The sequence below is a fragment of the Cyprinus carpio genome, chromosome B2 (genome assembly GCF_018340385.1).
Source record: "Cyprinus carpio isolate SPL01 chromosome B2, ASM1834038v1, whole genome shotgun sequence".
NCBI classification, from domain to species: Eukaryota; Metazoa; Chordata; class Actinopteri; order Cypriniformes; family Cyprinidae; genus Cyprinus; species Cyprinus carpio.
The window spans coordinates 3,026,905-3,045,988 of NC_056598.1; the positions used below are offsets into that span (position 1 = coordinate 3,026,905).

General features: G+C 36.5%; 1 protein-coding gene across 1 annotated transcript in view; it reads right to left on the minus strand.

Moving 5' to 3' along the window:
• Positions 1–9,030: 9,030 nt before the first annotated feature.
• Positions 9,031–19,084, minus strand: part of pth1r (parathyroid hormone 1 receptor) — a 79,743-nt gene continuing 69,689 nt past the window's right edge. The window contains 8 exon segments of the mRNA XM_042717742.1: positions 9,031–9,623; positions 10,779–10,820; positions 10,926–11,067; positions 11,594–11,688; positions 11,976–12,042; positions 12,291–12,351; positions 13,113–13,266; positions 17,251–17,437. Of these exon segments, the coding sequence (XP_042573676.1) occupies positions 9,270–9,623; positions 10,779–10,820; positions 10,926–11,067; positions 11,594–11,688; positions 11,976–12,042; positions 12,291–12,351; positions 13,113–13,266; positions 17,251–17,437 (1,102 nt within the window). The 3' untranslated portion in view covers positions 9,031–9,269.

Here is a 19,084-nt window from a genome sequence, read left to right on the forward strand (position 1 = left end):
GGAGGTGTGCACGCTCCAGCCCGATGCTCACGGTGGCCCGGGAAAGCATGGCCATCAACACTGGGTCTGATTTGGCGGTGGTAACAACATCTGAGGGGTTGCAGCCCTGCTGAATCTTCATCCTCAGAGGATCATCTCTGACATCTGAGACATCTGATCCTCTATCGACAAACCGAATGAAACGCTAGGCATGGTGTGAGACGGCACAGCAGAATCACCAGGGAGCCGCACAGAACAGCTGCTGCGGGAGGAGTGAGAGGTCCGCGGGGACTGTCCCGGTGGAGAGATCGCCCAGAGCACTAGCTGATGGTTCTCTGCTCCTGGCAGAGAAGCCAGCATGGGTAGTGACACAGGGAGCCTCTCCGATCCCCGTGAGGAGAGAGAGGAGCGATCACAGCGCTGCCATGGTTATACGGTCACAGTGAACGCAAACCATCCACAAATGCAGCTTCAGCAACCTGGATGCCCAGACACTGAAGACAACGACCGTGGCTGTCAACAGAGGATAGGAAACGACCGCAACCAAGAGGACACGGATGGAATGATGTCTTTAAAAAGACGCGAGCCGTCCTCGATCAGAAACTGCTCTTTTAGATGAAGCACCCAGGGGAATCGCTGAATTAACAGGGACACCGCTGATTGTGCCATAACACCACCCAGAACAGCCCCTTCTTCCAGCAGCAGAGAGAATTTGCTTGTTGAATCTCTAACTGTGTTCATTCACTCGGCTCCGAAGCAAAAATCTGATGAGTGGATGCAGCTGTCGCCTATTTATACCCATGTGCACAGGGAGTGGCTGAGCATGCAAAATCCACTAGCTAAATTTCATTGGTGCTTTTTCTTAATTAGAGAGGATTTGTGCTCCCAAATTTATACTCTTGTGCATTATGTATTATGTACATGACATACAGACAACATGCTGAAGCCATTCAGGGCCGCAAAATTCTCCTTCTTTTGGAAAGCGATGAGGTAGTCAAAACATCTGGTAGTGTGGGTTTTCCAGGTAATGCATGCACTTGCTGTACCTATGCTTCCCATAATACTACCATGTGTTTTGCACGTTATTTTTTTTTTTGACAGACATTAATATTGTGATATTCTAAATGATGTGGATTTGAAAACATGGATCATAAGGTAATAATTTTTTATTTATTATGTGGTTTTTAGTGAATTGATTGACGTGTACGAGAGTGCTATGTCAATGTTTCTAGTAACTATAAGTAACTATATCCAACAAATTATTATTATTATTATTATTTTGATATAATAATCATTACATCATCTTAAAACCTAAGACTACTTCATAACTGTGGAGTTTTTGAAAGTCAACCTGTTGGTTTGGTTTTGTGTTTCCATTGAGTATGAAAAAAAAAAATCAAACAGTTCAGCAGTATAAATGTTTATTTTAGTTGGTTTTTCTCACTTGTCAGGCTTGTTCTTGGTATCTAAGCAGTAGATGGTTGTCACAAAACTGTGCATTAATTCAGTTTGAAAACATCTATGTTCGCAGGAGTGTTTGCAAAAGTATTTCATTATCCATGTTTACCTTCCACACTTTTAATGAATTACCCAGAGCATGACCGGTTTCAGGTCCAGAACCGCTGGAAGAACTGAGGAGCAGAGACAAAGAGTCGTCTCGGTAATTCTCCAAGACCGGCCTCACTCACACTCCTTACTAACCCTGAGATTCAATCTCTGACCTTTCAGCTCGGAGGCCAAATCATTAACCTCACGGATGTCTGCCCCACGCAGGTTGGACGTTATTTCATAGTAAATGGAAGATATAGGAGCCATGGAATCCATTTAGATTGTGCAAAATGTTATCAACTGAAAAAACTGTAGGTGCATGAAAATGTGTTTAGAGGTAAGCGTGTAAGAACCGTTATTATATTGTTGGACACCTGCACTTTTTTTACTAAAATGTTTTTCCCAAATCATTTATATGCCCCTTGTTAAGTAAAAGTATAAAAGACTGAACTAAATTGTGAATGTTCAGCAATACTTGCAGCAAAGTGAATGCAACACCTTTAGCCATGAATATTTGTAGAATATGGTGAGGCTTTGAGTGCCTTCCTGCTTTTATGGAAACAGTTTTAACCGTTTTGTTTATAGCACCTTATACATTCCCTACTTCTGCTACAAAATACAGTACTTTATTTGTAAACTGAAGGCATTTTCAGATGTATGTTTGCTTTGTTCCAAACAAGATGTATGTTCAAGTGTTCTTTTTTCAAATACATTTTCTTTTAGTTTGTTGTTTAATGCTATAGATGTGCTTATGTAGCTCTGCCACTTTTTAGCACTTGCAGTGCTCATTATCTTCTGCATTTCAAATTCAAATTCATGCATTTAGGCACACAATTTTATCCAAAGCAACTTACAGTGCATTCAGGCTAACATTTTTTACCTAACATGTGTTCCCTGGGAATCGAAATGTTCTACCACTGAGCCACATTTCACTTGTACTTCCACAGCAGGAAGGTAAGGTTGTACAAATTTATGAAGAACTGCTCATTTTAAAATCTTCCAAGTCTGGTGACATTTGTTATGATATCTACTTTAAACATTACAATGCACATGATAACTTTTGTTAACTCAACAGTAAGTAAATCCACTTCACCATAATTATAACAATGTTGCATTTTAATTTTCAGTTCACTTTCACAAGGCAACATTTCAAATGGACTGACACATATATGCCAACCCCTCAGAGGACCTCAGATGATGCTAACCCTGAGATGAGATACAGAACTACCACATTTTGCTATAAGTTTGATTGCATAATTGCTGTTAATAGTGTTCATCGTCTGTTTGTTTACATCTTTAATTGATTTTTCCGAACATTTCTGCTGTATGCACATAAACTGACAGTCATCACTTATAAGCTACTTCTAAATATTGTAGAAACTTAATTTTCTGTAAAGTTGCTTTGCAATGATTTGTATCGTAAAAAGCGCTATACAAATAAACTTGAATTGAATTGAATACAGCAATGCACATTCCCACTCTAATTGATTAATTAATTATACTGTATATGAAAGCTAGGTGATTTCAGAGAGGCTATCAAGAGCAAGCTAACTTTGAAAGCATAAGATCCCACCCTCTCTGCAAATCACTCTCCAAAACCACGCCTCAAAACACATGAATCAGGAGGCTAACCAGCGACACGATGAGAGAATCTGTCAGATTATCTCATGTCTCATTCAGGGTGAGAAAACATTATATAATAATGTTATAATTATAATGCCTTCCATTCTCGCTTGGTTTGCAATAGTGTAATGGAAAGCGCTCATGTCTGCGTGAACAGGGTGAGTGGAGGGATGTAAATGCATACTCTTACAGGCCAACGTGATCTCATGATAATTCGTATTTGGTTCTACAAAATGTACATTTACTTACATTTTTTCCAGACACTAAAACATGGAATACTGATGTATTTACAGCATCTAAACATACAAATACTTACGTATTTTCAACATTTAATTGTATAAAACTGATGTATTGATGACACCTTAAAATGAATACTTATGAATGTTGAAATGGCGGCATTAATTTTATTATTATTGATGTTTTTAGTTGTCATATCAATGGCCTTATGTTTACAATTGCATTATTAAATTGTTTACTTGTTTACTTAACATGAAATGATAACATTTTGTTCTGTTCTGTGTGATTTCTGCTGCCAGCTCGTTTTTTTGAATAAAGTACATTATGTTAAACATGACTACACTTTAAACCCTTAAAATGAATAACATTAACATCATGTAATATTTACTTTGTTTGCCGTGGCCCATGGGACACAAAAGGAGTTTTCTTTGACATGCTGTGACTGACAATAGAACCATAAAATATACCAAAAAACTCAACATATTTAAAAAAGGAATCAATTTTATTTGTGTGCTGTAATCCAAATCTTCAGAATCCATACGACTGCAAGGAACAAACCCAAATCCCCACAATGTGGTGTAAATAATCAAGAATCATCAGGAATAAATTATGCAAATAACACTGTAAAGAGATGCAATATTTTCCATGCCTTTCACTGCTCTTTCATGCTCAGATCCGTTTTATTTTTTAAGACATGAAACTGTGGGATTTATTGTTTTGTTCTGGGTGACTGCTGTGCTAATAGCTGCTGAATGAATGGAAAATCTGTGTCAACTGCAAATTACACAGTTTTCATATGCCGATGACACATCGCATTGCATTTCTACACCTTCGTGACAGACAGAATAGACATTTTAAAAGCGAATGTAAGCTTTCAAATTGCTTTTGCTCTGTGTTTGGAAATATATAAACATTTTTTTCCACCTGAAGAAAAACACTTTGAAGCCAACATGTTTAAATGTGACAAACTCCTGCATAACAATTGCTTATTAAAACATACAGTATTTTATTCATTTGTTGAGTTACTTTAGCTCAAGTTTTGGGTTGCACATCCTTTTATTGTCTAACGGGGATTCTATCATGTTGGTCCAATTATAAATGCATGCTATTAAACATTACAAAAATATTATTCTTTTGAAAGCAACATGTGTGTCTCACAGAGCTTGTACGCGCGTCCCGATATCAATCATCTGGTAAGAATGGCCCCTCGGAGCAGGAATGCGCTGGGATTGTGTGCATAGGGTGAACGTGCGGGAGGGAAAATATTACAGTTGGAACATTTCCCCATAAAAATGTTTGATGGAATTCAGAGCAGCCACAGAACGATTCAAGACAATCTCAAGCCTCTCAAACCAAAGTGAGAAAAGGCTTTGTTAAAAATCTGAAAATGCATTTACGGAATCGTCACACTTTTGTAATATAGATCAATGTTAGCACATAGATAGTATAAAAGGCTGAAGAAAGCTGATTGTATGTTTTGAAAATGCTGTAAGTGCTATAAAATCGTCCTGTTGTTGCTCTGGGTTTCGCTTGTGTATTTTTGATTAGGCCAGAAACACAATCTATTTATAGTCTATAGAGCATGTTAAAAGAAAAACATAGCTAAACCGCCTATAAAAAATACACACAAAAAATAATTTGACTTTTGAAGCTAATTTTATATCATAAAAATGTAGGAGCATAACATTGCTTCACACACAAGTAATGTAAGATTTTTACATCGTAGGACAATGAAGGGCAGTTCTCACCATTAACTATGACTTTTACCTCATTGAACTCCTAATCTGCTGCTTTTTGGTATAATGCAGTTGTTAAATTTAGATATGGTGTGGGTTAAGGAATAGTCTTGCAGAATAAGGCATTCATTTGCGCTTTGTAAGTATTAATAAACAGCCAATATAATATGCATGCTAATAAGCAACTAGTTAATAATGAAAACTGGTCTTTAACTAAAGCGTTCCCATATTTCATGAAATATATCAGTACTGTTGACAGAATCCTGATCTTTCTTTCTTTCTTCTTTGGTTTAGCGGCTAAGCCTGAGAAGAAGGAGGAGGTGCCAACCGTTGCGGGCAAGGTTGATGCTGAGAAGGGAAAGAAGAAAGAAAAAGAAGGCAAAAAGGAAGGCAAGGGTGCAAAAGAAGGAAAAGAAGGGAAGGGAGAAGAGAAGGAGGAAACCACAAAGAAGAAAGGGGAAAAGGGGGAGAAAGAAGCATCGAAGAAAGAGGCATCGGATGGAGGGAAAGGTAAAAAGGGAGGTGGAGAGAAAGGAGGAGAGAAAAGGAGAAGAAAAAGGAGGGAAAGGAGGCGGAGCAAAGGGCGGTGCCAAGAAGCCTGCAAAGAAACGTGAACATTTAGTCACCTTAATGGTGTGTGCTAAACTTTCATTAGCCATTTTTTTATTTTATAATTTTTTTTGTAAGAAAATTTATAAAAGCACATTTACAGCATATTTATTTTATTGTAAATTGTAAATATTAACAATAAATGATTCTCTGTTAATTATACATTTTCATTTATTATTCACATGATACACACATGATCAGCACTAAAAATATACAACACTGGTGTACATAGAAAAGTTAGTTTGCATTAATGTATCAAACAACATCAACAACAACAGAAATTCAGATTTTTGCAGAAAGAATATTCATTTTTTGTTGCAGTGTGTCAAAAACACTTCTACCGAGCACATGAAGAATGATGGGATGTAATAAAATATGCACATGAGTAAAGCAGAAATATTCAAAGCAGTAAAATCAAGATCAATTTCTTGACTGATTGATCTGTCATGAAACCTCAGTATCATTCAAGCAGTTATTTTCAAATCGATCCCTGTTATTATCTAAAACCAACAGGCTCAATGTTATTGAGTAGCAAGGCATGAAAAGTGCAAAAATAGATGACATTTTATAAATAATACAACTGAAAATAATAGATTACATTTAATGGTAAAACATGATTGAAATGTTGCTCAAATTCAAGTTCAAATTCAAGAAAAGCAGAATGTACTGTATATATTTTGCTAAAGTTTATTTTGTTGAGAAATGGTTTGAATTTATTGAGTAGCAAACACAAATTGCTTGAAATATGAAAAGAAAAAAAAAAAACCTTGAAAAAACTGCCAGCATATAAAATCATTCCTTTCCATATCAGTATTACATTCTAAAACATATGCAGAGGAACATTTAGCTCATAACTGTGTGGACATTTTCGTGTAATCTGTAAACACAATATTGACATATATACATGGAGTAACAAAAAAGCAGCATTATATTACACATAACAGACCATGAGCCTCTAAACCTACAATACTGACTTCAGTTTGTTCTTCCTTATGGCTGTAAAAAATGATTTCCAGCTTCTCATTTACAGTAATGCATGAAACATTATGATGAAACGATTGAATGTAATGTGAGGCAGTGGAATGAAGCATGAGCAGGTATAATAAAAGCCTTTTCAGGATGGAGTCTAGATGTGAAAAATATGACAGTCATTCATTACACGATAATGAGGATAATGTATAATAATGTATAGGGGTTTTCAGTGAACCGCTCTTATGATGCCTTTAATGGAGACTCACAATTCCATGAAAACACAGAGCATAATGATGCTGTTAATTGATTTACTCAGAATGAGAGGCGTATTTTATTCACTTGAAATATGTCATCTAAAAAGGAAATGAAAGGTATACTGGGTGCTGCCAAAGGATATTTTCTAAGGCAATATAATAATTTTCTTTAATGCATTATTTAAAAAAAAAACATCAGTATATTTATGAAAATATTCCTGTTGAATGCAAACTGTAATAATCTGTTAAGTGTTATATAAGGCACTAATTAGTAGTGCTGTTACTGTAGGGTTAAATATGTGAATGCACACCTTACTTTAAGTACTAAATGTCAGCTGATGCATAACTCATCTGCACTGTTTGTGCTTCAGATATGAATGACATGGCTTGTTAATAAGAATTATTGTATTGCTTATGCATGATCAGACAATATGACAATTTTCCACTTTGGATGAAAACAATGGTCTTAGTGATAAAACGGAAACAGTATTATAAACTATTGGTATAGGCAGCCCTTACCAAAAAGTAGTATACTTCAGGTTTATTTTATTAAAGTATACTTAAGTAAAGTTCAGGTATATTTTTAAGTATCCTTTATGTAGCAAGTATATAAATATCAGTGTTCATGTACTGTTTCAGTACTCCTTGGGACTAAATTCGCCCACTTTCTAGTATATAAAAGTATACTTTTAAGTATAACAGTAGTAAACTTTGAGTACACAACTAGTTTACCTCTATGTTTGTAGTTTGTACTGCATTTATACTAAAAGTGAACTTATAGGTATACTGAGAGTTTACTAATTAAATACTTTGTACACTTTGAAGTATAGTCTCAGTAAACTACTAGTTTAGTAGTTTTATACTGCAAGTATACTCATAAGTTTTCTTTAAGTGACCTTCACATCATACTTTAAGTATACTACTTTGTCCCTATTTAGGTTTTTATTTGTATATATTTTGTTATATGAATGTATGAACATAAAAAACATCAAAAGAAAGAACAGAGTATCTGCTTGTAAACAAAAACATTTTATTCTAGCTTCATGCATTCTTTTTCTAAACAATTTAATGTGGGTAAGTTTCATAAAAAATAAAGAAATAACATTTTGAACAAAAAGCTGAAAAAGGAGTCGATCAACACTCCAAAGCTTGACTGTAATTATTACCTCTTCATCGGTTGACATTTTATTCCATAACCGTTACAGTTTTGATGCTGTTTCATGTCAGATGATCGTGTTAGATTACATGTGTTAGTATCTGTTGTTTCTTTTTCTTCTTCACTTGTGTTTTTTTGGAAATTCTGTGCAGAAGATGTGTACTAGCGCCCTCTACTGTATAACAATGAAAACACGGATTCTAGGAGCACAAGTACAGCTCAAATATATTAATACTTTTTGTAAGTATAAGTCAAGTATGCTTAAATGTCATTTTAAGTATATTTCTGATAAGTATATAAAAAGTAAACTAAAAGCATACTTTCCTATTTTTAGTTGAAAAGAAGTATACTAATAGCACACTTGAATAAACTTCTTTTTCGTAAGGGATGCTAAACTGCAATGGTAAAGGCAGCCGAAAACGACCCTGAAAATGAAAAACGCAGACAGAATTTCTCTTTTATGCTTAGTATAGCATGCGTTGGTCCTGATAAGAAAATCCTTTGAGGTTTCACCACTGGCACCAATCACGTCATCATCACTGGCAATAATGCAAACTTGTACTGTATAAATCTACACAGATTCCGAGGGAATTCACTCATGAAGAAAAAAGACAGTCTGGCAAGATTTGGCAAATCTACGGATTAAACACATGGATATAACAAGTCACAACTGCTTAAGGCTTAAAGACATATAAATATCACATTCCACCAACACAAACCTGCTATCATAATACAAAGAGTGTCCCTACTGGCAGTCGCATCTGTAAATAACATTATATTAGTGCTAATCAAAAACATTTTTGAAATATGAGTGTCTTATTTACAATTCACGGTCCACAGTGCCCATATATCTCATATGACTTGATCCTGAAACAAACTCACCATTGCACAATGCGTTCAACACAAATTTTTTTGAAGCAAAAATCTGTTCTCATTCTCTGAATGCTGCTGGTGAAGATGGCCTGGTGCCTGTAGTAGCTTCCAGTCTTGCAAGAATATTGTGGCTCATTTAAAAGACACGTCTCATATCTGGTCCATTAGCTCCAACTGTACGTCTTAGATGGTCTCACAACCCAAATTGTGAGGAAATCCTGAGAAACAAAGGACTCTCTAATCCTTCAACATTTTTCATGGTTTTTATCAAGGTTTGTGAAGTCACATGACTGTTTCTCTTTCCTCCTCCACCACCGGGATGGTTTTTTCCACCTGGAAGTTCTTTGAAGGTTCTTCCTCTTGTATATGGAGCTCCTGTCCCGAGGACGGGATGGAGTTCTCAGAGACCGAGCCGTTCTTCACGTATCCTGGAAGGTTCCGGTGGCCGTTGAGGGAGACGGGCCCCAGGCGGGTGGTGAGGTGCAGGGCCAGAGGGCCCCGTGCGGTCACATTAGTGACACTGGTGTGAGACACCATAGGTCCATAGCTGTACGTGTTACTGCCACTCCGGGCTTTTCTCTTGAAGTCCAGCGCGAGCGTCCTCCGACTCCAGGACTTCTTGATTTCTGCTTGGACCTAAAGTGTGATAAGAATGTGAATATATGTGACCCTGGACCACAAAACCAGTCATAAGGGTCCATTTATATCTGAAAGCTGAATAAATAATCTCTCCATTGATGTGTGGTTTGTTAGGAGGACAATATTTGGCTGAGATACAACTATTTGAAAATCTGGAATCTGAGGGTGCAAAAAAATCTAAATATTGAGAAAATCATCTTTTAAAGTTGTCCAAATGGAGTTCTTAGCAATCCATATTACTAATCAAAAATGAAGTTTTGATATATTTACGGTAGGAAATTTACAAAATATCTTCATGGAACATGATCTTTTCTTAATATCCTAATGATTTTTTTGCCATAAAAGAAAAATCTATAATTTTGACCCACACTATGTATTTTTAGCTATTGCTACAAATATACCCCAGAGACTTGAGACTGCTTTTGTGCTCCAGGGTCACATATGTGAAAAAAACAAGCAGCTGGGAAGTAACTGATTACATGTAATCTGTATTATGTAATCAGATTCTAAAAATGAAGTCCTTGTAATTAGATTCCGTTTTAAAATAGTCACAATCAGATTACTTTTGCTTTTTATTGATTACATATAAACAAAAAAGCGATAAGTTATTTATAATTTATTGATTCTTCCTAATTCTTCTTTTTTTACCTTTTAAATGTTCCTTTCTAAAATATTCTATCGCTTATATGCATTCAGAAAATCTGTCAGTTTTGTGGATATTCCCACAAAGACCAGTCACTAGTCAGGTGAGTGAAGCATTTGACCACTGGATTTACAAAAATCTGCATTTTCTCAACATTTCAACACTGCAACAACTACTGATAAACATATGATTGGTTTTTGAATTGTCACTCAGTGGGTTTAAGAGAATATATCAATTAAATTAAATGATTAAAGCAGTAAATTGTTTCTGAAAATTAATAATGCAAATTAAGAATTTATTAGTAAGAGCTATAAAATGGTATAAAGTGCAATTACTAACAAAAAGCTAGGGTCCTAGGACTACGGTCATGCATCTGTAGTCTCCAGTATTGCAGGTTCATGCTGTTTAAAACCACTGAAACACAAACTGACCTGGTAGCCTGTCTAGAATGTACCGACATAAGTGAAAATAATTAATTATAAACAATTAAATAAAAATGTAATTCTTACCTCTCCATTGCAGAAGCAATATATAATTGCAACGAAGAATCCCTGGAAAATAGAGCATGAATTGAAAATATAATTATACAAGTAATAATAAAATATTTTGGTGTCTTTGTACAATTTTAATTGTCTACATCTTTTTTGAAATATTACCTGGAATGAGTTAAATAGCATTTCATAATGCATCTGGATTTGCCACGGCACCCCAGACACTTCTGTGTAGGGCATTGCCATGAACACAATGTAGTGAACCCCAAACAATGGCATGAGGACCAGCGTCGATTTTAACAGCTTTCTGTGGCATAAAGAAAAAGAAAACAAAAAGATGAAGAACCAAAGTATATGTTTGGGGTCAATAGGATTTTTTGTAAAAGTAATGGACACTTTTATTCAGAAAGGATCAATAAACTGATAAAAAAAAAAAAAATAACAACAGTAAAGGCATTATAATGCTACAAAAGATTTCTATTTCAAATAAAGGGTATTCTTCAGAGAATCTTGAGGGGAAAAAAACTTCAGCAAATTACAATGATTTCTTAAGGATCATTTAACACTTTTTAAATATCATTATATGTTTTTAAATATAAGACAATAAATTAAAAATATATACAACAAATGTAAAATATTATATTTAATTTTTTAAAAAATATATTTGAAATAGAAATCGGCTATTTTAAATAGTTATATTACTACTGCATACTGTATTACATACTGTATTTTGATCAAATAAAAGCAGCCATAATAAACATAAAAATATTTTTTCAAAAGCATAAAAAATCTCAGATGGTAATTTCAGAAGTTTAAATGTTGAAAAATCTTACCTATACTGTTGTCTGGTGTCACATCTTCCTGCATTTGTTTCTCTAAGTTTTGTTGCCAAGACTCTAATTATATTCAGGAACAACAAAAAATTTACCTTTGGGGGGAAAAGTATATACACTAATTTAATAGATCATAATTGAGACATATTACTAACAGACACATGAAATAACTACATTCACAATAAAGGAACTGGTAGACAAATTAATATAATATTTGCAATTTACTTGAAACACATGAAAGTTTGTCAAATTTGTACACAGTTGTACACAGAGTTTACACTTCTCATGATTTTAAAATATAAAAATGATTTTCATCAAAATCATTAGCTTAAATAATGCCTACTTATGAATTTCTTTTTCATTTTTATTTATGGAAACTTACAACAATTGCTGACAGAATAGGGATCTGCACTATCCATTTCAGGTTTCCTGCGCTTAAATCCCAGCACCTGTAGATCATAAACCAGATCAGTCACTTTTAGAAAGCTCAATCCAGACATCCTATTAATATTTAATAGATAGTGTACAAAGGTACTGTGTTTTATTTCTAGAGTCTTTTGCAAAAGTCCTGTGCATGCATACATTATTTACCACACAGAGAATATTTTTTTTGTTCCCCAAGCTGAATTAATATTGCATTCCTGTATAAATGTACACATGGTAATATTGGCAAACGATTTCAAACACAAACACTTACTCAGTGTCAGCAAGAGTGGCTCTCACACTGGCCCAGATGGTCACAAACATCGCAGGAACACCTGTTTAATGAAACCTGTTTAGTAAAACCTTTAGTGACATTTACTTTCAAATTGCTACATACAGAAGAACCATCAGGGCTTTTTTTTTTCTGTATAATTTCCAGTGATTATTGCAAGTAATTAAACTAATTAATATTTTTATTAGTTTATTTGTTATTGTATAGTAAACAACAACAATAATAATAATAATAAATGTAAAAATATTGTATTGTATTGTTTTGTATTGTATTGGATTGTTGGGTTGATGGTGGTGAAAATGCTGGCAAAGCATTTACATAAGTCTGAAGTACTAGCCCAGCAGAAAAAAAAGTCTATAGTTGAGCCTTGGCTCTGCAACACTGGTATTAGCAACAGAGAAGCGGCTTAACTCCACAGCATCCACATTGTATGCGCTGTGCATGTCCAACTTTTCCACACAGTGTGTACAATGCAGGAGCTGTGGAGTCCAAAGTATATCCACAAAAGCAGACACATTTGTTGCTGTCTCCAAAAGATATAGCACATGCCACTGTGCTGCACTGGAAACAATTAGCAATAGCTCATAATAATTGTTGTTGTTCTTCAAGAGTAAAATGAAAAATCTGTTTGATACACAAATTGATAACCCAGTTGATAGCCTATTTCAAATTAACTTGAGAAGATGTCCGAAGAAAGCATGAATTAAATCTTTTGGATGATCTGGTGTCTGTAGCCAGAAGCAGAATAATTATGCTCTAGTGCGGTGTATTGGATAAGAGTCTACATGAAGATTGTTTACTCACCCCAGCCAATCAGAGTAAAGCCCCAAAGGTACTTCCTGTCAGAGAAGAAGGTCATGAAGATAAGGCTGTGCAGGTACAGGCCTTCCACAAGAATCCAGTAATAATTAGTCGCCAAGAAGTACAAGAAGAGAGTGACAGCCACCTTACAGCCAATCTTGAAGGGTAAAGTAAAATTGATTCAGCAAATATTGATTAAAAGCATGTGTTCCTATTTCACCTTCATTTGGTTTTGAAATACAAGCTACTTAACTCACCCTCACAAATTGAAATGCACAGTTAAGGATCATTTAAAACAAGTTTTGAAAGATAATGTGAGGGGTTACCTGTGAGATGAGGAAACTAGATGTGGCGTCAGTAGTTAGTGCTACTTTTTTCCCCAAAAATCCTGCAGCCTTATTGAATCACACCAGTGTCTTGGACTGGCCAATGGCGTTCAAGCGCGCCAAATGGAAGCGGCTCCTACCCTATATAAAGCTGCGCCAAATCCTCCGAATTGACTGAGGAATAACTGGCAGCTCTACTGATAGTTAATGTACAATAAAAGTGATTGAATGCAATCATTCCCTCATCTCTGGCAACTGAAGATACGGGAATTATTACAGACATTCACTTTTGAATTTGGTTCATTGCACTGATAGCTGATCATATGGGAAACAGTGTCCAATCATGTTGCAATCATGCTGCACCAAAAAGATTTCATCTGCTGGGAAAACAATGTGACCTTTTCAGAATGATTACGCAATGCCTGAAGTTTGTGGTTAAAATGTGTATATATATATTATATATATATATATATATATATATATCTATATATATATATATATATATATATATATATATATATATATGAAAATGACTGATCAATTCACTAAACAAAACTTATTCCTCGGCTGGGATCGTGTAGAGCCCATTTGAAGCTGCACTGAATCTACAATTTGATTATCAGGAAATTTGAATTCTGGAGTGAACTAATCCTTTAAGCAGCCGGCCACTCATCATAATATGTTAGTATTAGCAGAATTACTGGTGCACATCAATTATAACATGGACTAAAGCAATGCTGGCATCTTCATATACAGTTAACAGTGGAAGCTTCCCAATGAGAGGAAGCATACCAAGTACCAGGAGCTAGTTGAAGAGTGCAGGAGGTAGAGCTGGCAAACTGGTTTTGAGCCTCTGGAGGTGTGCTACAGAGGATTTGCAAGGTGATTACTCTGATCACTCTGTGACTGGTGCTAGTGACTGCAGTCTTTAGCCTCCTTGTTAGCGCGTCCGCCTCCCATGCCGGAGATCCGGGTTCAAGACCGACTTGGAACAAGAACGAGTTGTAGAGGTGATGACCCCAAGAGAGAGGGGTTACATTGGTGCCGTGACCCGATGGGAGTGAGGTTTAGGGGGGTGAGTGTAACGGAGGCCAGCGGGCAGGTGCTGTGCAGGTAAACTTCACTCCTCTGATCTCAAGAGACACTCTAGTGGCTGCAATCTTTAGCCTCCTTGTTAGTGCATCTGCCTCCCATGCTGGAGACCCGGATTCGAGACCCACTCGCAACAAGCACGAGGTGTGGCGGTGAGGACCCAGGAGAGAGGGGTTACATTTACACTACTAGGCATCACCGAGAAAGCAAAGAGAAAGGCAAAGCCACAAAGAAAGCCACTAAATAGCTTTGTATTAATAGTGCAGAAATGTAGGCAATGTTGCTGGGACACAGGACGGGGTCTCGGCCAGGTCTCCTGGGCGTGGGTGTATGATGTTAAAAACACCCAGTGACCCCAAGGTACATTACTGATGATGTGTCCCAGCACATCTGCATGATGTTTCTTTCACCAGTGCTTATTAATATTATACAAAGCAACATTAGATTACTGGTGCCAAATAATAACCACATAAGGCAATGAAAGTAACCTTACGAAAGGTCTATGCGTTTGCATAATGTCTCCTCTCATTGGGCCATCAACACCCAACTGTTGAGGCAGTTCAGCTTGCAGAATTCCCTGTTGGGAAAGTGCTTTAATAGGCCTTACACAGTGAACCAAAATGTTGTGGTTCTTGCACACGACACAAAATTAATGAGTTTAGGTCACACTTCAGTTAAGGTGAGTGTGTCAGATAACCTTTTCCTCCTTTACCTTGAAGTATTTACCTTTTTTGTTTTTTATTGCACATGGACAATCCTGAACAGTCATAACACATCAATTTACCTCACCATTCTGAAACGAGGGGGGATAAGAAAATGCAAGCACTGAACAGGCTCATTTAAGAGCCGGCTCATGCAGAACATCGACAAGAACAACTCCTCTTAGCACACCAGGTGAGAAGCGATACTGTTTATCAGGTGCAGGTTTTCCCCTTGGACAGAGTCCATTCAGCTTTGGATAAGCTAGACAGCTGGCTCAGGCTCTTTTTGAGGGTCTGAGCCAAAGCTAACAGATGTCTTTGTTGTGTGGTGAGAAGACAATTAGCCTGATCGAGTCAGGTGAGGGGTCAAACTGAGTTTCTTTGGTAGAAAATGCCACTTTGAACATTTTTTTTGCTGCTGTGAATCTCTGGAAATCCTGCTATAGTCACTGATCACATTGACATGAGCATCTAAAAGCACAGCTTTCTCTCACAGCTTTCACAGGCTTTCAAATTTAGCCACAGATAGCAGTCAGAGAAAATGAGACTCCCCATTGTGTGGCCAATAGACTGCGTTGTCATCTTTGACACCTGCAACACTAATGCTCCGGTTTTGAGTCCTTCTTGTCCATGTCTTTTTGTTATACCCCCAGCAGACAGCACTGTCCAACATTGTAAAAGCAGGGCACAAATTCAGTACAGCTTTTTGTCAGCTCTTTGTGCACCTCCAGGAAGAATGGAGCAGGTCTCTGTGAGGTGGCTCTGTGGTGGTGGCCAGACCACAGATGGCTATGAACAGATTCAGCCTGCAGAGACCCCTAAAGGCCAAACTTGTTGAATGCTTTGGTCAGTAAATGCAGTAGAATTTTGTGTCAGATTCTCGACTCCTCCAGTTCACTCTGATGAGGAAGGGTGGATTCCTCTGTCATGCTGGACAATCTTTCTTTGTCAGGCTGCCAGTGACATGGCATCATCCCCATCACCCAATCTACCAAATGTGACCAAATCACGATCTCCCAAGATCAGCTCGAGTGAAGGAGGACTGGAGGAGTGAGGAGCATAAAGAACCAGAGCTGATGTGAGCTTTTCACTTAAACTCTCTTGCTCTACTTCATGGCTCGACTGCTCTTCCTCCGTAGTTCATGAGAACAGGAAAATGAAGGCAGTGGGACAACCTATGATGCTAGCTCGTCTTCCATAACAAGAGCAAACTTAGAGAGCAGCATCCTGAGACTAATTTCCCTCACAGTGAGAGCAGCCTGTCACATCAAAAGTGGCTTTGGCGTGTTTTCCCACAAGGAAGAAAAGACAGTTCTTATTCCAGACAACAGTGCTTCATTAGTACTAATAAACAGCGATATGCTAGTAATATGCATGCTATAAGCAACTGGTTAATAGTGAGAATTGGTCCATAGACTAAAGTGTTACCCAATTAACATAAGTAAAATCAAATAGCAAGCCAGCCAATGATGTGCAAGATGGCTTTAAAATATTTATTCAAATATTTGGCATGCTCCAATGCCATTGGCCAGTGTGAGACACTGGTGTGATTCAATAGGGTGTCAGTATTTTTGGAAAAAGGTGTTTCCCCATAGCATCGACTACTGACACAATGCAGTGTGAATCAATCGAAAGGGAACTGGGTTGCTGCTGGATGACTCTCTATTATATCCTAGTCTCTTTATTTGGCTTGGGACCCATATTCATACCAAATGAGAATATCCACAATCTTTCCTGTTACTAGGTATTGAGTAACTACCATAGTTACTATAATAGTCTTAATTATAATGTTTAATTAAAAAGGAAGTTAATTTAATTCACATAAAGCTTAATTGAAAACCCTGTTTCCTGGTTACGCACATCATTTGAAATTTCAGGAGGATCTTAGTGGCAAGTCAACAACAAATGGCTTCAGAGGATAACGATGCTCCCAAACTACTACTACTATGGCAACAACACAATGTGAGATTCCTCTGTTATGGACTTCACTGATAGATATGATGGTATGTGTGCTGCACTTACAAACTTGGTTTTGTTGGCAGGAGGTGCTTCTGTGATGGATTTGAGATCCTCCACAGTGATGCGCTCCATTTCCTGCAGAGCGGCACCAGAGTACAACACCACGTCTTTCACAAATATACTAATGGCCCTCAGCATGAACGATGCAAACAGGTGCATGTGGATGTAGTTTCTGGTGCAGTGCAGCCGCCTGAAACATAAAAGATAAAAAATAGAAATGGGGTCAAACAAGGGTTATTTTGTAATTAGATGTAAATAGTGTGAGGTATCAAGGTACATGAAATCATAGACCAGAATGTTGCAGATTAATGTACCAGTAGAATGCAGATTAGTACCATAGAATATCAGATACTTGGTGTTTAGTTGCTCTCCAATGCCCTCACAGAGGCTAGAAGAACAATACTGATCTTAATTAGAGCCAGATGAGTCTGCCGCTGACTGTAACACATTCTTTGGATTTAAAAGGTTCAGAAAGCACAAATGTTGAAAATTTAGGGCTCAAAAAGTAAGCTATAAAAACAAAATTGCAAGCATGTGTTTCCCAAATTCCCTTCGGTTTGTCTACACTCTCTCAAACTAGTTTGACCGGAGCAAGTCTATTAAGTAAAAGCCCCTCCAAATTTGTTGCAGTCCTCTGAAAGAAATTATGTTGCATCATGATCGCATGAAAATTCATAAGTTTTTGCAAGTAATATTTACATTACATCTGTTAACATTTAAAAATCTACACCAAATCCCTTTATTACATTGTAAATATATTTGTGCATGTATATTATATAGATAGTTTGCCCTTCAGCCACCTCTACCTAAAGCTAACCACATAACAATAATATAAAAATATATAACATAATGCACAGTTCACATATAATGTAAATATACACATTGAAAATGTTTTAGTTATAATATACTATTATATGGATATTCCCAACTCAGTTCAGTATTCAATAAACCTGAGAAGATTCATAAACATTTGTACATTTCTACAGTTGTTCAGATGTGTAAAAATACTTGCGTTTTAGATGCTGCCAGCATATCCATTCTGTATGTTACAATGCTTATGCAAACGTCCAAAACCATACATGTGCTAGAGCCAAATACATATTGTATGTTTTTTCATGAGATCACATTAGCAATCAGAGCTAATGTCATAGGGCACTTTTGTCTCAAAAGGATACAGTATTGATGTCAACTAAAAGACTACAGACACCTAAATGTCTGCACTAAAATGCCCCCTTCATTCAACACGGATAGCAAACAAGATCAACTCATGAGAATCACTGATCAATTTGTGCTGTAAGAGAACAATTACAAAAATGGTCAATAATAATTTTGGGTGTTTGCTTCGGTCCAACACCAGACAATCAACACAGATTGTGTGTGATATTTTAAAGATAGTATGGAATCAAAATGAATTGTCCATAATATTATGATTGCTGGTATGATTAACTGAGTGGTTGCTAGTTGTTGAAATATACCGTATTGATGATAATCATGATATTTACATATTCATATCATGTTAACACTACAGATAAGACAATATTGTAAACAATCAATACTGTAAACAGGACGTGCAGATTAAAAATAAGTGCAAAATCATGAAATACTACCAATAAGACTTTCAAAGTTATTGAAATGCTAAATTGAAATGACAAAAGCGTCTGGTGTCATAGGGCATACATTACAGCACATATTACAATGTTCGTGACATTTCCATGCCTTTTTAAGATTTAGCTTACATGGCTTTTCCAGGCCTGGAAATCACATGTTTGAAATTAAATGATTTGTCTAGGTTTTCCTTGGCCTTGAGAACCCTGTACTAGAGTGTAGTTAGGTGGTT